Source organism: Hippocampus bargibanti, linkage group LG02 (assembly GCF_051943395.1).
Source record: "Hippocampus bargibanti isolate YZ-2025 linkage group LG02, ASM5194339v1, whole genome shotgun sequence".
In the NCBI taxonomy this organism is placed as follows: domain Eukaryota; kingdom Metazoa; phylum Chordata; class Actinopteri; order Syngnathiformes; family Syngnathidae; genus Hippocampus; species Hippocampus bargibanti.
Genome location: NC_142735.1, coordinates 14,900,640 through 14,920,605, shown reverse-complemented (window position 1 = coordinate 14,920,605; position 19,966 = coordinate 14,900,640). Strand labels below are relative to the sequence as shown.

The 19,966-nt window shown below is 40.4% G+C and overlaps 1 protein-coding gene across 2 annotated transcripts in view; it reads right to left on the bottom strand.

The window, feature by feature from the left end:
- The window catches only part of tenm1 (teneurin transmembrane protein 1), a 185,714-nt gene extending 166,771 nt beyond the window's left edge, over window positions 1–18,943 (bottom strand). Inside the window, exons 1-2 of one of the 2 annotated variants that reach the window (XM_088989569.1) lie at window positions 18,601–18,943; window positions 758–1,048 (exon numbers count right to left, since the gene is read on the bottom strand). In XM_088989569.1, coding sequence (XP_088845695.1) covers window positions 758–992 — 235 coding nt within the window. In that variant the 5' untranslated portion in view covers window positions 993–1,048; window positions 18,601–18,943. The remainder of the gene's footprint in view (window positions 1–757; window positions 1,049–18,600) is intronic. The other variant, XM_088989570.1, reaches the window with a different exon arrangement.
- Window positions 18,944–19,966: the final 1,023 nt, after the last annotated feature.

Sequence of the window (19,966 nt, the reverse complement as noted above, 5' to 3'; positions counted from 1 at the left end):
ACAGTGAGCCCGGCACAGCAGCACAGTCCTGATGAGGTACAGGTTGTCTCTTAACACCATACATGACCTGCATAAAGGCCATTCATCACAGCACGCACTGGCCCATTTCTCCTCCTGTCACCAGCAGGGAAGAAATTTCTCAGTGTGTATGCGTCAGCACTACCTCATGTGTGTCTGTGTCTGTGTGTGTAATGAAGGGTGATGTTCCACCCCAGGTGAGGCCAAAGAGGTTTGGGGCTGACCCACTTTAGCTCTCCAAGGGAAATATCACCTCCTTGGAAAAGAGGTAATTGGTTGTTCCCGACTGTCCGTCCGGCTCATTGTAGTCTCTTAATAGGTAATTCACATAGGTCCCTTTAACAACATGATTGTGCGAGTGTGTGGGGCACGTGGTTGTGTGTCTGGCCGCATTTTGAAACTATACATAGAGCTTCTGTGAGGCTTTGAGGGTGCATTCACAGGGAAATAAGGGCCATATGTTAGCTATCTGGCTGGATAGCTGGCTATCTAGCAAGCTATCTATTAGCTGTTAATTAGCTAGCTAGCTAGATTTTTAATTTTTATTTGAGTTATTCTGGGTTGAGTGAACGCTGGCGCGTGTGGCTGCCGCTGCTCATCCATAGAAAAACTTATCCGGTGACTGTAAAGTGACCTTGAGAGTTTTGAAAGGCGCTTATGAATGAAATGTATTATTATTAGTAGTAATTGTAGTATTATTATTATTATTATTATTATTGTAAATACTGTACATACATACCCTGAGCATATGGGATACCTGGCTGAGCTTGGCTGTAGTTGTTTTGCCTTTCGCGGTGAGATCCAAGCGTGAGGTGTAGCTCGTGTGTGTAGTCAGGAAGGGTTTCACGTGAGGTGTAAGAGCGGTGGTGAGCGTGACCGTCCTCGCTCTCATCAGAAGAACTAGTGTAGGACATCTCCATTTCATGACGGCCCTTAGACAGCGGCTGGTAGGGTTTATTGTCCATCTCCTCCATGGCTTGAAGGGCATCCACTTAATCACTCAGCACAGCCAGAATGGAGAAAACAGAGCCTGTAAAAAAAGGTGGTGAAAGTTGGAGAGGAGTATGGTTGCATAAAGGTGAGTGAATGAAGAGGACAATGGAGAGGAAAATGAAATGAAGCAGGAGATTGAACAGGCAAGGTTAGAGAAAAATAGCACATGAAGTACATTATTATAAAGAGTAAGACAATACTGCAGCATTTGCTCATTCCTAATACCCCAGGCATGCATTAACAGTATTTAATATTTCACACTGATGGTTAATTCCAAATCAATATACTCCTAATGGACTGTGATAATGTCTGAATGCATTTGATGAAAATTTGGTTTGAATACAGTACAATTGTTTTCCTTCACGTGACTTCACCGTCATCTTATTCTTCAGAAGACAACCATTGACGGGTTTCAGATGAATCAAAACTGTCCTGCTGGCTCTGTTTTACTTGTAAACACAATGACTAATACATCATTTTGTCATCAATGGATGAAACACCAAAAATAGAGTTGTTGCCCTCTTAATTTCAAACACCTTAAGTAACTTGTCCATTCAATTTGGTCTGTTCAACGACCCACAACAGTGAAATCTCTATGTGCTTTTCCACGGCAAAGCTAATGATTTATTAGGATAATGATTTTCAACAGTGGTCATTCAACAAATGTCAGAAAGAAAGAATAGGGAATGAAACCAATAATTCTCAAGATACAAAAAGGAGAGGAGTAGCAGTACCATACATTGCAGGAGTTTCTGAAAAATTACAAAGAGTCCTTTGGCAACATAAAATTCCTACTTATTTCAAACCGATAAACACGTTAAGGCAAAAATTAGTGCATCCAAAAGATAGGCTACCAAATGAAAAACATAGTAATGTAGTTTATTCCATACATTGTAAGAATGAAAATTGTAAAGAGCAGTACATTGGGGAGACTCAACAAATTCTCAAAAAAAGACTTTATCAACATCGCAGGGATAATATAAGTGGACCTCAATCGGCAGTACATTTGCACCTAAAAGCTAGCAACCACTCATTTGATGACAATGAGGTTAAAATCTTAGCGAAAGAACATAGATGGTTTGAAAGGGGGTAAAAGAAGTGATTCTTATAAAACAACAAAATCCTTCATTAAACCGGTCTGGTGGGGTGAGGTTCAATTTGGATCGTTCATACAATAGCCTGCTTAGGCAAAACAGGTTAGGCAACTTTCGTAATGACGAGGGTCGTTATGCTGATGAGGTGATACCGGTGGGAGTGGGCCAGTCGTTAGTCAGGAATGTAGGAACAATCAGTGGGGCCACAGGGAGGGGTCCTCTGCCCCCCCAACCTGAGAGTAGGGACCTATCATAGCTGTGTCCGGCGCCACCATGTCTGGACATTAGGGGTATATAAATGGGGCCGATACGACCAGTCAGACTTTAGTTCGCTGACGAAGCCTCTTGGATAGGAGGCAAAACGTCCGAAACCTTCACTTTTGTACAGATGACGGCTGAAGAAACCTTCTCATCGATGGACCACTCCTGTACGACTGAGAGCTTACACAGACGATTTTCAACAATGTATATGCAAAGATTATTATTGTTGTTTTTTTTAAGAATTGATGACTTATAAAACTTATTTCAATTAAAATTGTGCAAATCATTGGGATTGTATTTGGAGTAAATGGTTAGAAAATCGATTTACAAAATAAATATGTGAATTTGATTAAGCACAATGATGAATTTTTGCTTCCACTCTTATATTCAAATAAAATGCATTCAACATCCATGCACGGAAGCAAACTGCCATGTGCTCGGGAAGAAATAAACAGCTGTTTTTTTTTGTATCAATGGTTTTTAATGCTATTTCTGCAGTAGATATTTTTTATTTACTTTTACTTGGTTGATTTGTTGTTTTTTTAAGTTAGATTGAAAGTTGAATGCCAGACAATCACTGAATCATTGTCATATCAACCCAAAAATTCCGATAATATGGCACAAAATAATATACTGAGGTCTTAGATTTGCCTATGAAGTCAATCAACATACGCTAATTGTGATCCCCCCCCCCCCTTAATTATCCAGTTCCAGCCTTTAATATTTTTTCATGATTGATATTGTATACAAAACAGCCAGAGCAATAATGTTTTTTTTCTCAGCTGGTCACAGGTTGGTTGGCAGAGTTTTTATAGCTCAATCATACCTGCCTCATCGGTTCATGTTTGAATGACAAACTGGCAGCATACCCTTGCACTACAAATCTGACAGGCACCCAATCCCAAAATAAATTACGACCCACATGTCCTGAGTAAGGAGTTGTGTATTTATTTATATATGAATTTGTGGAAATTGCATTTTCAAATGATCTTCCAAAGTGACAGCGTGCGGTGAGTCATGGCTTCTCTTGTCCCTAATGCAAAGTCACCAGTGATTAGCTTTCAGGTACGATGCCCAACCCAAAGTATTTCCGGCAGATATAAAGCTTCTAAATGGAGCATGAGAGGGCCATTGCTCATAGAGACAAAGTGCTATGGTATTGACCTCTTCAGGGAGTCCTGTAGTCCATATATCAAAGGCATTAGTGTGCTTGCTCAATACCTCCGAGATATGCAGAAAAAGGTGATCACCACCAGTCTAATACCTTCCAAGTATACGGCTGACCTTTCCACCAATACAAAAAAAACAACCTTTTGTTCATCTATAAAGACTCTTTCTCTTGACTTCACACTCACCCTTCAACTGCATGTCACAAAAAAAGTTAGGAATACACCCATGCATACAAAACATTGTTTGCTGACCCACTAATGAAGAAATATGGGCCAAACCTGTTACCCATTCATCTTCACACACTCACGTTACATTATCGTAAATCAGGTGATGGTTAAAAGTTCCGCAGTCTCCTGTCCTCTGCACTCTGTTGTCACACTTTTGAGAGCTAAAAGCATACAATTTAAGAATGCCTTTGGCGGAGATGAGATTATGATGAGATGGGATGAGATAACTTTTCTTCAATTCACACTGGAGAAATTCCATATTCACGGCAGTTTTTTGGGGGGAAAATACCAGGCTTCAACGATTACAACTGCTTGGTTCAAAAGTAATGCTACAATGGTAAATTAGATTCATTTTTGTATTTCTTTCTCAGTCATCAAAATGTTTCAACATTAATTTGCCTTGCCCAGGCCTTGGCGGCGGAAGGAATGTTGGGCATAATTTGGAATTTTTAGCAGCTAAACGTGGAAACAAAACAGTCTCGAAAACAAATTTTCTTTTTTGGGGAGAGAGGTTCTTTCTATTTGATGCTTTTTTAGGTTTCTTTACATTTGAAGCTTCAAATAGACCCAAGTTGAACTGAACATTTGTGTGCACTGTGAGAGAAAAATATTTTAAAAAATAGATGGGAATATTCTTGTGCTGAAAAGGATAAGGGGTGTGTTTGGCTGGCAACCAATTCAGGATGTCCCCCGCCTAGTGCCCGAAAACAGCTGGGATTTTTTATGGCTCCAGCGCCCCCCGCAACCCTAATGAGGGTAGAGCAGTCTGGAAAATGGATGGCTGGATGGATAAGGGGTGAGTACAGACAACAACAAAAAACTTTCAGGCCAGGTCGTGTCGTTCTGGCTTCCAAGTGAATTTTCACGTGAAAAGCAGGTGATCACAATAAACCACCAAAATGTATTACTGATGCTTGCTAATTAATTATTTTCCATTACAGTCAGAGAAGGCACACATAATTTTTCTAATAGTAAGCAGATGCCTTTATCTTTTCTGATGTACATAAACGATGCAATCATTAATGAGCACAATATTTTGATTAAAAAATTTGCTGTTGACCACCGTTATCTAAAACACAAACCCTGGTTTATAAAGGGGATCCACCACTTTTACACATGACCAATCTTACTTCAACACAAACAACGCATCCATCACAGATGTGTGTAATCGGTTAGAGTGGCTATTTGGCATCTAAGTCAACCAGGCCCAGTGCATCACAATTATCTTTTCCTCACAGAACTATACTACTGTATACGATGTAATCGTTGAGTCCTTTGCTTTTTCTTGGCAAGACATTGTTTGAAATCAAAGCCCACCATTATCTTTGTTGCTTTGTCAAGATGGGATTGACGAGTGCCACTTTCTCTTCGGTACGGCGAAGAGTAAGTATACGTTACCTTTGAGCTCTGAGCTTGCTGCAGGCACTGACTGCCGTTTGTCTCCGCAGAGGCCCTCTGTCCCATTTCATGTCTGTCACACACTTACATGCACGAATGAAGGTATGCCATCATGCGCCCAGCGAACTGTCTTGTTCGCCATAATTCACAGTGTGCATACTGAAGCAGCGCACATATATTAAAATTCTTACATCTTTCTTTAACTGCAATGTTTGCTTCTCTTTTCTTCCAAACTCCTGTTTTATTAGAAGAGTGGTTATGTCAGACCCGTCCAAAATACATGCATCGGTGACATCAAGCCTATCCATAGTGTGTGACCAAGTCAGTCAAAATCAAACGTAAAATATGTGCTTCTTGAATTCTGAAAGTGGTGCTTTTGTATTCAAGTGCACAGGTGTGTACAAGACCAGCGAGCAAGAAATACAACTTCTGTATTTAGTGTTGCCGGCTACACTTGATATAGCTCTATATACTGAGTAGTTTTCAATAAAAAAATTAGTATTCGATTGAAAACGTAGTATGTAGTAATCCAGAATAAATGTAAGCAAAGAATATGACACATCGTTGTGTGATCATATTGACCCCAACAACGGATCCAGTTTTTCATGTTGCTCCTTTGTAAAATGAATTCCCCACCTAGTGACAGTCACTCTCACACTCACACTCACGCCCTCAATTTCCATCGCCGTGTCTCCCTTCCTCCCTCTCTCTCTCCATCTCCACCTCTCCACCTCTCTCACTCACTCTGGCATCTCATACTCCCTCAAGGTGCATTCTCTCACCTATCGGATGTTTAACTTGTCCTCCAAGGCTCCTGAATTTAGAGACCTAAGCCCTGCTGGTGGGGGTTATTCCCTCTAATTCTAGCCCACAGTGGGGTGCCTATTAGGGGCTTGATTCTTGGTTTTGATCTCAAAACCTAGAGGTTGTTTCCTAGAGCCAAGCTCACTTCAAACAAGACACGTTGGGCTTTCTGGAGGACAAGCCAGCATGTGGCACCCTAGAACAACACGAGGCTCGAAGGTTGACGTGAACCAGTTCAGAGTGTTGCAGTTAGTGTTCACAGAAAAACACAAGTGCAATGTGAGAAATGCTTGGACAGGTTGAAATGATTAGCTTTTCAAGGTGACAAATTTAGCCGATAATATCAGAATCAGAATCAGAATCATCTTTATTGCCAAGTATGTGGTGTTGAAAATCGTCAAGATGTGTGTGATTTGTGGCCTGATCCTGTAAAATAATCAATATTTTTTTCGTAAACGTATATGTAATGTGGTTACATGTTTCCGTTTCGCCTGTAGGCCAAAATTAATGCACAGCCTACAAAGTACTGCATCCTTGGCACACTCAAAGGTAATGTATATTAAGAGTGTCTTGCTTTATAGTTCATTTCATCAGCAAGCAGCAACTAAGGAAGTGATCTTATTTCATGCAAGACAATCTGTAAAATTCATGACCTTAAATGATTAATGCATCCCAAGATGCTGTAAGAACCACAGAGCAGTCATATTTCTTGAGCAATGGAATATCACGATACTGATAGACGAGTGTTACAATTTACAAGAGGGGGGAAAAAGACGTTTTAAAATTTGAAGCGCATCTCAAGAGAGCCCACTAATGGACCTGAACTGTATGAGTACAAGAATGTCATTTGAGCTCTAATTTACATGAAATCTATAATTCATCTGTGTGTAATGAACTCCTCTGCGCTCAATTTTAAATAACCACACAAAGTGACGCTGCATGCATCACATTACAGTGTTGGTCCTGCACACCGCTACTCCTTCCTTGCTTGACCCCTTCACTTTTTGTCTTATCACCTGCACAGTGTCCACACAAACAAACACAAACGCACACGCACACACACCCTCTGTCTTGACAAATTCATGAGGGACTTTGCAATCAATCAATTCACATTTGCAACAATGTTGGACCTTTCGCAAGCTTGATCCACTCTTGTCCATCGAGAGCAATCAAAGACAAATGTGCTGCTTTTGCACATCTTCTCAGAGGTGTGATCAAAGCTGGCACACCTATTGCGAATCAAATCAGTCAAGAAAAAGTCACGCAGAGGTGTGACGCAAGCAGTGTAGTCAAGATAGTCAGATGCAAAGTCATGGAAAATATACTTGATACTTCTCAATCTCACACTAAAATCTTGAAATTCTGACGAATGAAAAGGAAACATGCAAAATCAAATAGGAGAGATAGGGAATGCGGCAGAGGCCAGCCGGAGCAGGGAAATCGAGTTTCGTCTTGCTAAATAAAAGAGAAGAATAGGCAAGGCAGAGTGTAGCCCACATTATTAGCTCCTCTGAATGATGCCGTACAGTCACAGTATTTCAAACACATTGTCACAATGGTAAGAAGGTCTTACTTTCAGAACTTTGCAGACCCTGAGAACTACTTTATTTCTTAGTTCTGGCCTTTGCACACTTGAGTGAAGCTTGTTTGCACATGCTAATCCTGCTCCCTAAACGGGCCACAGGAATGACAAAGAGAAACATTGGGAAATCAACTCGCACTCAACCAAAACCTCTCTGCCTCAGATTGGTTAAAATTTGGTTGTAAAATGCCCCTTTTTTTAAAAAAAAGAAACATTGTGCTCAATTGGGTGACTTTGTTAATTAAACACCTGAAAGTAGATGTGACCAAGCCATTTCGGAAAAAAAGAAGAATCCTGCACAGTACCATGTTTCCACACGATCGACTGTAATCTCCATCAAAAAACAAGTATACAGCTCCAAGTATACAGAGAAAGAGTTTTTCATCAACTAAGCAATATCTTAAATTTAAAAGGTCACTTTGGATTTCCGACCTTATCACATTACAGAATCAGCTCATAGCAACGTGTTAAATGATACAAGGTTAATCTTATTGGATCTCACGGCAACTTTTCAAACAGTAGCTCACAAAGGACTTGACGCAAAAGTCCATCAATGGTTCAAGTCCTACTTGCAACCATATCAAAGCCAAAAGGTAATTATTTTTATTATCTAAAAACGCATTGAGAGTGAATGGTTGCATGTTCCAAGCAAAGTGAGAAAATCTCACCCATGCTTTTCTTTGCATTAGACTTGGCTAATGTATTTCCTTGTGACCGAACTCCTTCAAAAGTGCATGAAACAGCTGCAGCTCGGATTCTGTTCAGAACAAAGACATATGAGCATAGTGCGCACTTCAGCGATGTCTTGACACTTTCTTAATGATCTGCTCTTGGTCTATAAATGACACAAAATACTCAAGAAATGCAATCGAGTAGGGCTGTGAGTTCTGTAGGCTTCAGCGCAAGCAGGGTGAAGCAGCCTTTAGTACGTAGTTATGCGGGACACGATTCGAGTAAGCTGCCAATCAAAGTGAATGCAGTATCCAGGTTCAAAAATATTTTCTCATACTTTTTTTGTATACAAAACTGAAAGTAGTCATTAGCCTATTGGATCTCAAGGGCAAGCATTTTAAAATCATGTGCTGAATGATCTTTTCGACGAACTGTGTGTGTTTTTTTTTATTATTTCACCTCATTTGCTCAATCTGTTTTTATTTGGGCAAATACTATAGTTTTAAAATGTGTCCCAAAAATTAATTTCCCATAGGAAAATGAGAATAATCCTTTCCCAGGTCTCCATAAAATATACTTGTCAACTAAATAAGCCTTAAAACTACACACAACATACCTTATTCTATGTATAATAAATGTGCTATTGTATTGTAATGAAAGAAATACACTGCACTATATAATAAAGTCAATAAAGTCATCCATTTACATTTGTGATGGTTGTTGATGGCTCTTAATTGACACCTGTTGCTTTCTGCCTTGTAAGCTCTTACGAAACTGAGGCATCACGTTACCATTCATGTTGATGATTCTCATAGCCAGTCTTTTCTGGATGGAACTGTTCAATAAAAGCCTGCATATCATTCCATTTAGCTAACATTGCCTTGATGCTCCCACTTGATGCTGCAGCCATCTCCTCCTCCTCGCCCTCAGATGACAACTGTAATGTGATGCCTTTGTGTAAAGCTTTGCATATCGGTACCGGGCCGCTAAATCAGACAAACGCACACCTCGTTCGTGTTTCTCAATGATCTCCTTCTTCTCCTCGACTGTAATTTTGTTTTGTGTCTTCTTCGGCTGAACACAAGCCTGTGGTGGGGTCTTTTTCGGTCCCATAACAGCAAAAGTATCGTTGAAGACGATCGACGTGTGCATTCAGATAATGGGGGTGTGGAAAGGGAGAACGGCTGGGGCGCTGTTCAGTCGTGTGCTTTGGTGTTCTTCCGCCGAAGATTACTCCGCCAGCCGTGGTGGGGCGGCGCGCCATGTGTATCCCGAAAAGTAGTGCTTATGCCAAGGTTTAATTTTCATAAATATAATGTTCGTAAACCGAAAATTTCGTAAGGTAACGTGTTCGTAAACCGAGGCCCCACTTTATATTATTTTATTAATCAACTTATTTTTGTATTGTGATGTAATGCTTTTAGAAATCAAGGGTCAGTACAAATGACTTTTTCCAACCTCCTTTTCTTTTTGAACATGTAAACTCTGCTGAATGATATAATTTATTTATCATTCTCCGGCTTCAGTCCCACAAGGAGCCTCGTCTGCATATCGGAAGCTGGAAGCTTCCTGTACACTGGAGGCTTATGTCGCACTGCTGTTCGCTGCCCAACAGGTTGCCTATTTGATGGTAGCCAACACATATGCTCTCCTTGCCTGTTCACCAAAGGACAAGAGAGCAGGGTGATTGATTGATTGATTGATTGATTGATTGATTGATTGATTGATTGATTGATTGATTGATTGATTGATTTAGAGCAGGGGTCTCAAACTCAATTTACCCGGGGGCCGCTGGAGGCAGAGTCTGGGTGAGGCTGGGCCGCATCACGATTTCCACAAGAAAAGCACAGATAAAACATTATAATGTTCTCAAAATGTGTATTTTTAACACAAAAAAAGAATTAAATGAATAAATTGAAAAATGAAAAAAAAATAACCAGTAATAAATAAATAAAATAATTATAATTATTATAAGGCAGATACAGACGACTGAAAAAACCGCAGGAAAACTAATTATTAAAAAAAAAAAGTTTCAAATGTCTGTATTCACAGTTCTTTAACCTTTAACTTTCTTAACATAAAAATATTGAACATGAACTGTCCTAAACATGGATTCAGCTGCACACACACACACACACACACACACACACACACACACACACACACACACACACACACACACACACACACACACACACACACACACACACACACACACACACACACACACACACACACACACACACACACACACACACACACACACACACACACACACACACACACACACACACACACACAGGTTTCATTCATATCAATCATGCGGGCCGCACTAACATTAATCTTTCATATCAAGGCGGGCCGCAAAATATTCTTTCGGGGGCCGCAGTTGGCCCGCGGGCCGCGAGTTTGAGACCGCTGATTTAGAGGCATATTTTATAGAATATGCAGACAGGCAGGAACATGTCCAATTTTCAGGAGAACAATGTTGTATGAGGTCTGGGTTTTCATCTATCAAGTTAGCAATTTCTGTCATTATGTGTTCCTGTTTTTTTAATGTAATTTCATATATTTATTTATTTTGAGGGTTAACTGCAGCCGTGCTGAAAGCATTTAAATGACATTTGTGGAAGAAGAGAAAGTGAAAAGAACTGAAGGATGTCAAGATTGCTAGATTGATGGGCATTTAATTGATGAATACAAGGGAGATATCAACGGGTCGCAGCCCTCCCATCATGTACTTGTTCATAGTTGATCATGCCTGAAATCTCTTGCATACTATGCAGTGTTTACCAGCCGCACATAAGCCAGGACAGGACGCCACACCACTTGCATCCTTGATCACATGCAACTGTGTGTTTCCAGTGATGGACTATGGAAACATACAACAAGCTTGAGGCCACTGAACGCCATCAATGAAACATTCACATCGTCGAAAAAATATGATGGCGGCACACTGCTCCCGGTCTTCACAAATAGAGAAAATTCATACGATGCTTCATATTGAAAGCAAATGCAATAACTCTCATGTGTATGACGGCAGTCGACTGTTTGCGTTCATGACAAACCACATTTTCTAAGACAACCATAACCGGGTCACCAAAGACGGGTATTATAGCCAAATAGTCAGTTTACAGATAGATGGAATGTCTGAGTATTGTCACTCGAAATTGTGGAACTGGGCAGCATAATGCAACATGTATCTTTTAAGATTCCAGAACTGGAGTGGATACATAAAATGCAGATCAAAAGGAGATTGAAAATAAAAATGTTTTTTCCTCTTACAAAATAAAGTCACAGTCTGACGAGGCACAACATAAAACCCTGTTAACAAAATAACCAGGATATGAATAAGTCCAAGCAAAAGTTGTTGCAAATGGCAAAGGAAATCAACCACGCAAAGTCAAAAAGACGAAAAACCAATAATAGAAATCTAGGTAAAAAAAAATAAGCGCTGGAAAATGAGACGAGACCAAGGTTATTGTTCCAACAAGGGGTGATGACTACAATAGTCCCTTACAACAGACCAGAATTGATGAGAATATGAGAAACCCGTGCAAAATGGGAGGTTATGCCCCTATAGTGCCTCCTACTGGAGACAAACAGAATATTGTCATGATTGTATATCTTTCAAATTTGAAACATTTCATTTCAAAACCATTTCTGCTTTTCTGTGTCAAGGCCAAATGCTATGGGTATTTGTGTGTTTTATCTTGGTATTACATTACTTTTTTTAACCAGTGTATTTAGTGTTTTTTGTACACAATAGTCATCTGCATGTTTCTGGTGGAATTAAGCTCATTGAATTATTTTCTTATTTATTTATTGAATGTCATTCTTATTTGTTCTGGGAGAAAAAGAGCTTAGCTCGTGCTGTTAGTTGAGGTTACATTGAGGCTTTGCCGCATGTTGTTTAACACGTCATTCCTCGGCATTCTTCCGAATCAATTCATGTGTAAGCCATCTATTAATCAGGCTAAAGTTTTCAACTGGGTTTGAAATTTTATTTTAACTATTTTGGGATTAAACTATTTAGTATGTACACAGTTGAGACTATTGGTCTTGTCAGTTAGCGGTGCGTAAATTACTCCATCCTTGTTTCCAACAAATGGTGAGGAATTAATCTGTTGTTTAAATAGAGAAAATTCATACGATGCTTGGTGTATAGTGAGTGACATAGCCCTGCCACAAAAAGTGAATATTTAAACAAAATTGATGCTCCCTTCCCGCCTCTCCAAAAAGCATTTCTGATCACCCTATGGATACTATAAGATAGTGGCAAAAAAAAACTACATTCGGCATTCCGTCATGATATCTATTTAGAAAGACTGCGATGTGTAAAAGACATTCAGGACAAAATGTTTTTTTTAGGAGTCAAGAAACCAACCTGGGCCATTGACGATTTATCGCGCACATGGGTCAAACCACTGATAAGCGCAGTGTGTCTGAGCAGCACGGGGGATATCAGTAAGTAGCTTTGCTTCAATGATCTTTCAATGTGGCCTCCAGTGTGAGTGTGCACATCCATCAGTCTTTTCAAAGCCCCCCTTTCGACCTTCACACCCTTCTCCCTTTCTGCGATCTCAGAGAATATACAGTATATTTCTCTTTTCATATGATTTTTGTAAGCATCATACTCCCTTTGATTTTCTCTGGGTTTTATGCCATCTGCTGATCTCCCTCCACCCCCACCACACCCAATAATGGAGAAAAAACAAATGGATTAGACTATGTAAAGACACACATGCATTGTGCCGCTTTCCCTTGCTGAGCCACCAAGGAATTTAACCGCAAATACACAAACACACACAGAGCCCGAGACACCCCCCCAAAACCACTTAATCAATATTCCTGACAAGGCAAAGCCTTATTCAACACAATTGATATTCCTCCTCTTTCGCAAGATAAATACATGTCACTGTCCTCCTCGCAGGCCTTAAACACTGTTCACGCTAACCCGTTTTGCAAATAAAGCTTTACATCAAGGCTGACAAGCGCCTAAGCTCTCTGTATCAGTCGCTGCTCACTACCAAAAAAATAAATACATTCAATAATGCATTTGGCTGCTAAAACCTCCACTTCTCAAAGATAAGCAAAGTGGTGGCATTACAGTAGCAGAATTAATTGATAAATCAATGCCAGAAATTGGATCTGCTTGTTAGCAAGTAAGACAGTACTTCCTGCATAGCTCCTTAATGAAGTTGTTGATTATGGAGAAATAAGTGAGCTGAAGAGGAGTTACCGAAGAGATCTACCATGACTATTAAGCAGAGTAAGAGAATAATTTGTGAATACTGAGGGGAATAGTCTTCCATCATGGCTTTACATCGTGAGGTTTAGCATCTGAAAAATTAGATCCGCATATAGGATTTTTCTGACGTCGCTAATGTGAAAGGCTTTACTGCCAACCTATAGATACTTATCCCTGAACTGTGTAGCTGTTTCCATGACAGAATGTTAGATGGTGAGTCAGAATGCAGCGGCCTTGAACAGGAAAGTGCCTCAGAACGAGTGGAGCCCGTTCCCAATGGCAAGAAGACTGTTTCCAGTACATGCTGTTCTAGAACTTGTCGATGATAAAACAGAACTGCGTCTCAAGGTTAAGATGGGATTTATGGCTGGATAGAGCATTATTTAAGAAATGGTTTACTTCAACCTTTTTGTAATTTCAACCTTGATAAAGAAAGTGTTGAACACAAAGCAAATGCTTTGTGTATCTTGCTGTTTGTTGAAAAAACGGCTGCACAAATCATCCATGAATTTCCTTGGTGTACATTCTGGTTACTTTATTTGCTCAAATGACATTTCTTTGTGTCTTTTGCCAGAGCATTTTGGCTGGCAATCAACAGAGAACTTCTGATTTTGCAGTTTGAGGCCAATTTGAGCAATGATTCACATACGAGTAAAAACCTTCCAGACGGATCAAGACTCATACTGATATTAACCTTAACCACAAAAAAGAAGTGGGTTATATTTAATGGATGAAGACAACAGGGCCTCCAACAGAGACACATCAAGCATCCTTTTGGCACTGTACTTTTTTCCCACAAGTTAATAATTCATGATGATCTAGCAAATGGAAAGCCATGAATATTACTGGTGATAGACACATGAGGCTTATTTAATTCAGTGGCGAGTAAATGAACTCGTTTTGAGAAGCGAATATACAGCATGCACTCAGCGTTTGATGTTGCAAGCAACAAGCACGTACTTTGAACAAGTAAATCGCTGCATAGTCATGTAGCAAAGTTACAGAACTGAGTCATAAAGGATATGCAAAGTTGCAATTTGTCATGAATGATCATTTCTTTAATTGTTGAGGGATTGGGGGAAGAGGTCAACTTGTTTTCACTTTAATCGTTTTGTCAGCATTTGGCTGAAATTGAATTTCTCTTTCAAGGTTAGTTTTGAGACAAGCAAAACTGGATTTTTTTTTCTTCTGTTAAAGCCTTCCTTCTTAAATAATGTGTATGAAAGATGTATGAAGATGAATTACCGGTCTCTCTGTAACGGCTGTCTGGAAGGCTGTTTGTCCTTTGTATCAACCAGACAAATATAATGGATTTTGACTTAATTGTTTTGACAACAATGCCAAGAGTTGCTGGGCAATGTGAAGGACAATTTGCGTGGCCATAAATCTATGAAGGAACAAATATTGATTTTCCTTCTTCAGAAATTGTCCAATGACTTGATGAATAAAAATTTCACAGAGATGAATGTGTCCCCATAGGTGGGGTTTGTGTGTGTGTGTGTGTGTGTGTGTGTGTGTGTGTGTGTGTGTGTGTGTGTGTGTGTGTGTGTGTGTGTGTGTGTGTGTGTGTGTGTGTATGTTGAGGGTGGCAATTAAATGGAAAACCTCACAAGATGTCACAATCCACTAGAGACAAATTAGGCACTCAGAAATGACCGCAGCTTTCTTCTGACAGCTTTTCTATTTAAGCCCTCCAGCTATCCACGCTCCTTTCATGCTCCTCTTAACATGCTAAAAGGGGCACACGGCACACTCCTCTTGACAAATTAATCTCATATTTTAAAAAAATGGTAGAGTGACTTGACCAGTAAGCCTCTCGAGGTTCTGATCCCTTCTGTCATTAGAACAGAGAAGCGGGGTGTTGAAAGTACAACAATATGAAGTAAGGCTACACTTGCATTTTCACAATGCATTTTACACAGAACAGTTTGCCTCTTTGTTAAAGCATATTTACTGTAGTTGCTGACTTTTGCCCACAGCCCAATGGAGGAACACAAGACACAAGAGGGAATGAAGAGCTGGAGACGCCAGTTGAGACAACGCCAAATACTTAAAAGTAGATTGCCTGCGGCATACATGCTCCAACCCCGTCTGCTGGTTGTGTATGTGTGTGTGTGTGTGTGTGTGTGTGTGTGTGTGTGTGTGTGTGTGTGTGTGTGTGTGTGTGTGTGTGTGTGTGTGTGTGTGTGTGTGTGTGTGTGTGTGTGTGTGTGTGTGTGTGTGTACGCACGCCCGTGTGAATTTGTCTACACTAGCACAATGATTTATTTGAAGTGTTTTCTTTTACTTGTAATGTTAGTTTCCGCATAACAATAAAACGTTTTGCATCAACATGTTTTATTGTATGAAATAGCAATTGCACAAAAAAGGTGGCAAGCATGTAGACATTCCCATTTTGTACTGTAAATCAAAAGCTATCAAATCAGAAGTAGTTCATTTTTGTGAGAATATTATTTTTAATGTTGCATGAGGATTTAACCTCATATCAGTCAAGTTGGAAGAAATTTCAGCTTCAAAATGTCAAGTGCATCAAGACATTTAAAGGGTGAAAATTTTGTTTTTGGGTTTTGTTTTTCTTTGTAGTTAGTGTTGGATTTATTTATTTATTTATTTATTTATGCCCCAGTGGTCAAAATTTGACATCGAATTTGGAGAAATGTCAATTAGCAATTGTAGACTGAAAATGTGTTCATGATGGAGGAAAATTCAGTTTCAGGAAGAAGGAAAATGTTGAAGTTGTGTCATGTTAAAGTGTGATACCTTGTTTGTGTGCTAAAGTCTTGGTCATCTCATTGCTCGAGTGGCTAGGGTTCTGTTACTTTCGAATGATCAGGGGAGATGTGAACATTTGAATATTCCAAGCAATTACATTCTCATATCATATATGACGGACATGCAGAGAGAAGTGTGTGGGAAAATGTCACACTGGGTTTCAAATGGTTTCCAACTGCTGGGGTGGGTGTATTGCTCTGAGCAGTATTATGTGTGTTATGTTTAGAACATCCCTCTGTGCCTCTCACATTGTCCTCTGACTAATTCATGACCTCAAATTTATTAAGGAAAAATCATTTGGCAGCAACATTGTGGACCAGAGAGAAACATTGCTGCGATTCCATAGGAGAGGAGAGCATTACAGTGCCACGGGCAACAGCATTCCTGGAATGAAAATTTATTAATAATGCAAGGCTGGTTTACAAAAAAAGAAGACCCACCATACCGCCCCATCCTATTTTTTTTTTTTTTTGTACATTGCCGCGCAACACAAAGACAATGCAGTTTCACTCGAATATCTGCTGCGCAAAGAATCGCCCAGGTAATGGTTTTCACAATCTTGTCTACATGGGACAAAGGGATATGTTGACAGGTGAAACTTAACAGTGCTGTGGCTCTATCGTGCAGTAATTATGATGGAAACCCAAGACAGGGAAATGAGTTTGCGTGTTTCTTCAAATTATGACTGCACCATATGTGTGAAGCCCCCTTGCAACAGGGCTGGAAATTAAAAAACGAGAGAGCAACAGCTGAACGAGATCATTAGTATCGCTGCACTGCTGGCCTCAAACTGCTGCGGTGGAGTCAACTGGCTCAACTTGATATGATTGAATGTGAAAGGCGAATGTTGGATGGACTGATTAGCCAAGTTGAATGACTGACAGAAATGCCAATGCTTTATCAGTGCCATGAACAGAGTGTGTAATTGGTCGTGTGACATTTTAATTCAAAGACCTGCCATAATGGGTGTGGCATTTAAGATATGCTCTTAATCACCGCTGATAGGATCCACATTAAAAAGCATCTGTATGTAGATAACTGGTATAAGGCACACACATCAACACACATTTGAACAGTATGTGTGTGTATGTGCGTGTATGTGTGTGCATGTGGACGGGGTGCGGGGGGGGCCAGGTTGTGTGTGGGAGTGTGTGAGAAAGGCTTTCCAGTTTGAGTATGTGTGTATCATCCCAGATGCTCTGTTATAAAAAAAAATAAAAAAAAATAAAAAGAGCCAAGACATAAGGCCTTATTTCACTATCAATAAGGTGCACGCAGAGGGAAAAAAAAAGAACTGTGATCGCCTCACCAAGAAAGGCTTCAGGTAGGACAGTGTCACATTGCATTGATATTTGTTTTTTTTTTTTCATGAAAAAGTACAACAGACCGTGTAGTTTTCTGAAATACTTGTCATATTTTCTGCTTCAATTCGTTGCTGCAGGAATAGTGCATTGTGACAAATTTAAGTTCGAGATTAATTTCATCTTTGTTTTTGTTTTTTAGTGCTGCTATTAAAAAAAGCATATTCGATAAACATTTTAGTCTTGTACACTTTTCTTCAAGTTATTCAATTACATAAACATGGTATTTTATTTCTTTTTTGCACAAACTGTCTTTTATCGAAAGCAATTACAGCATGAAGAAAAGAGACGGTATAATTTAAATCTATCCAAGCGTGCCCATATAGGTGCAAATTTTGGCAGCTTCATAATAATTATGATTTATTTCACTGCGGTTTTTTCAATGCTTAATTATTTACCCTCATTCATTTTAAAGTCACCCAATGCGAAAAAAAAATTCTGCAAAATCATGTGGTACAGCCTTCGGTATTCAGAATGTGACTGTTTACAGGAGTTTTGTAGAAAACGTTTGCTCTATTTTGCCTTCTGGGCCATCTAGCAATATGCAAGGCCTTTTCGTAAAAATGTTATACTCTTGCATTGTACAAAATCAATCAAAATATGTATCACCTCATGTGGCCCTGCTGGCATCATTAGGCAACCTTCTTGCTGATGCTGATGGAGTGGCACCATCTCAAGGCTGCTCGTGGATTGAAGCCAACTTCGCAAACATAAAGCTGAGCAATGGTGACCATTTGTGGCATTTATCTGAAAGACGTGCTTCCTGTGTTTACAAAGTATTCACCGAGAGCTGCCTCAAGCATTAGCACGCGCCCATGTAGCCCAGCTGAGTCCCACGCACCGCACACTACGGCAGGCAGACTACGAACAGCTGATGAACATTTCCTGTGAACTCACGTTGTCCCAACAGCCGGGCTGCCACCAGCCAAGCAACAGTGCTGTCAACCGGTCACACGCCGTGCGTGAATCCACGAAAGGGCCGGGACACCACGCTTACCTTCGTGACGTGCAGCAGCAGCCATTCCTTTTCTGTGAAAATCCACGCTTAAGATCCAAGTGCGGAGCAATCCCCCGAGCAGAATCGGAAAACCGTGACGTTGTGTCTCTGCGAGAAACGTGACTGAGACACCTCACAGGGCTCTTCGGAGTCTGCCGATGTGGTTTCGATACAATGTGGACGCTGCGATATCTCCGCAGAGAAGAAGGGAGTCTGTTGGTAGGCAGGATATGAAAACCTTACAGGACGGTGCGGTGGTGACAGGAGGGAGCCCGGCAAGCTGCAATGAGCTGCACTTGAACCCGACCAGACTCACTGGTGTTGCCGATGCTGCTGAGGCTGGTTGCCGCTCGAACAGCATCCGTGGATCATACCACCGCATCGCGCATAAGGGGGTGTGGCACAAACCGCTTGACTCTTTCGCATGATGCCATATAATGGCCTATTAGTCCCATAACGCTGCGTTTGCGGCGACAGTGACATCTCACAATGATGATGCATTCAAATGTGCTCTGTTTCTAATATGCAGACCCATAAAGACATACACATTTCTTTCACCAAGTCCAAAATTAGCCCTATGGGTACATTAGTGTCAATTATCCAGAAATGGGCTCCCCTGTATTTGACAGAGCAAGACACCACCTCATTAGGAAACCCACTTATGGTCATCTAGCCACGTTTTTTTCACTGATCAAAAATAGCTTCCACGTGGTAGAATGTATCAGGTTTTGACAATATAGAAGTTTTTCCAAAGATAATAAATTGAACTTGACACTGACGAAGGCCCCCTTAAGATATGTTTTCTTCTGCTAAATTAAGTGCTTAATGACTCTGACCTAGGTGCTCCAAGTGTGATGCTTTCATTGGGCATTTAAAGCTAACGGAGGCTTCTCCAAACGGCTTGTGAATGACAGGTGTCCTAATGATGCAGTTTTATTATTTCCCCTAAGCTCAGCTCGCAAGGGGCTACAAACAACCATTCCGACAGCTGCTTACATCTATCTGTCTTTCAGCCTGTCCCACCGTACCCCCAACCCACCACAGCGACATGCATCTTTTATCCAGATCCGTTCTGGCACTTTCCTGCCGTTTCATCAGTGATTCTGAAAAGGGTTGAATTCTGGTGTTATTTTGCCAAGCGCTAAATGGAGCGCATCAGTCAGGTAAAATCAAATATTGTTAGAAAAATATGGTAGAAGCTGGTTCGCGCCCCATTGTATCCGATGTGTGCCATGTCATATAAAAAAAACTGGACACTTGACACTTGTACTGTAAATATGGTTTGATGCAATACACCTACATAGATCAATATGCCTTTCTTGATACTTGCACTTTGTACAGTCTTTTATGAAACCGTTTTGCACAT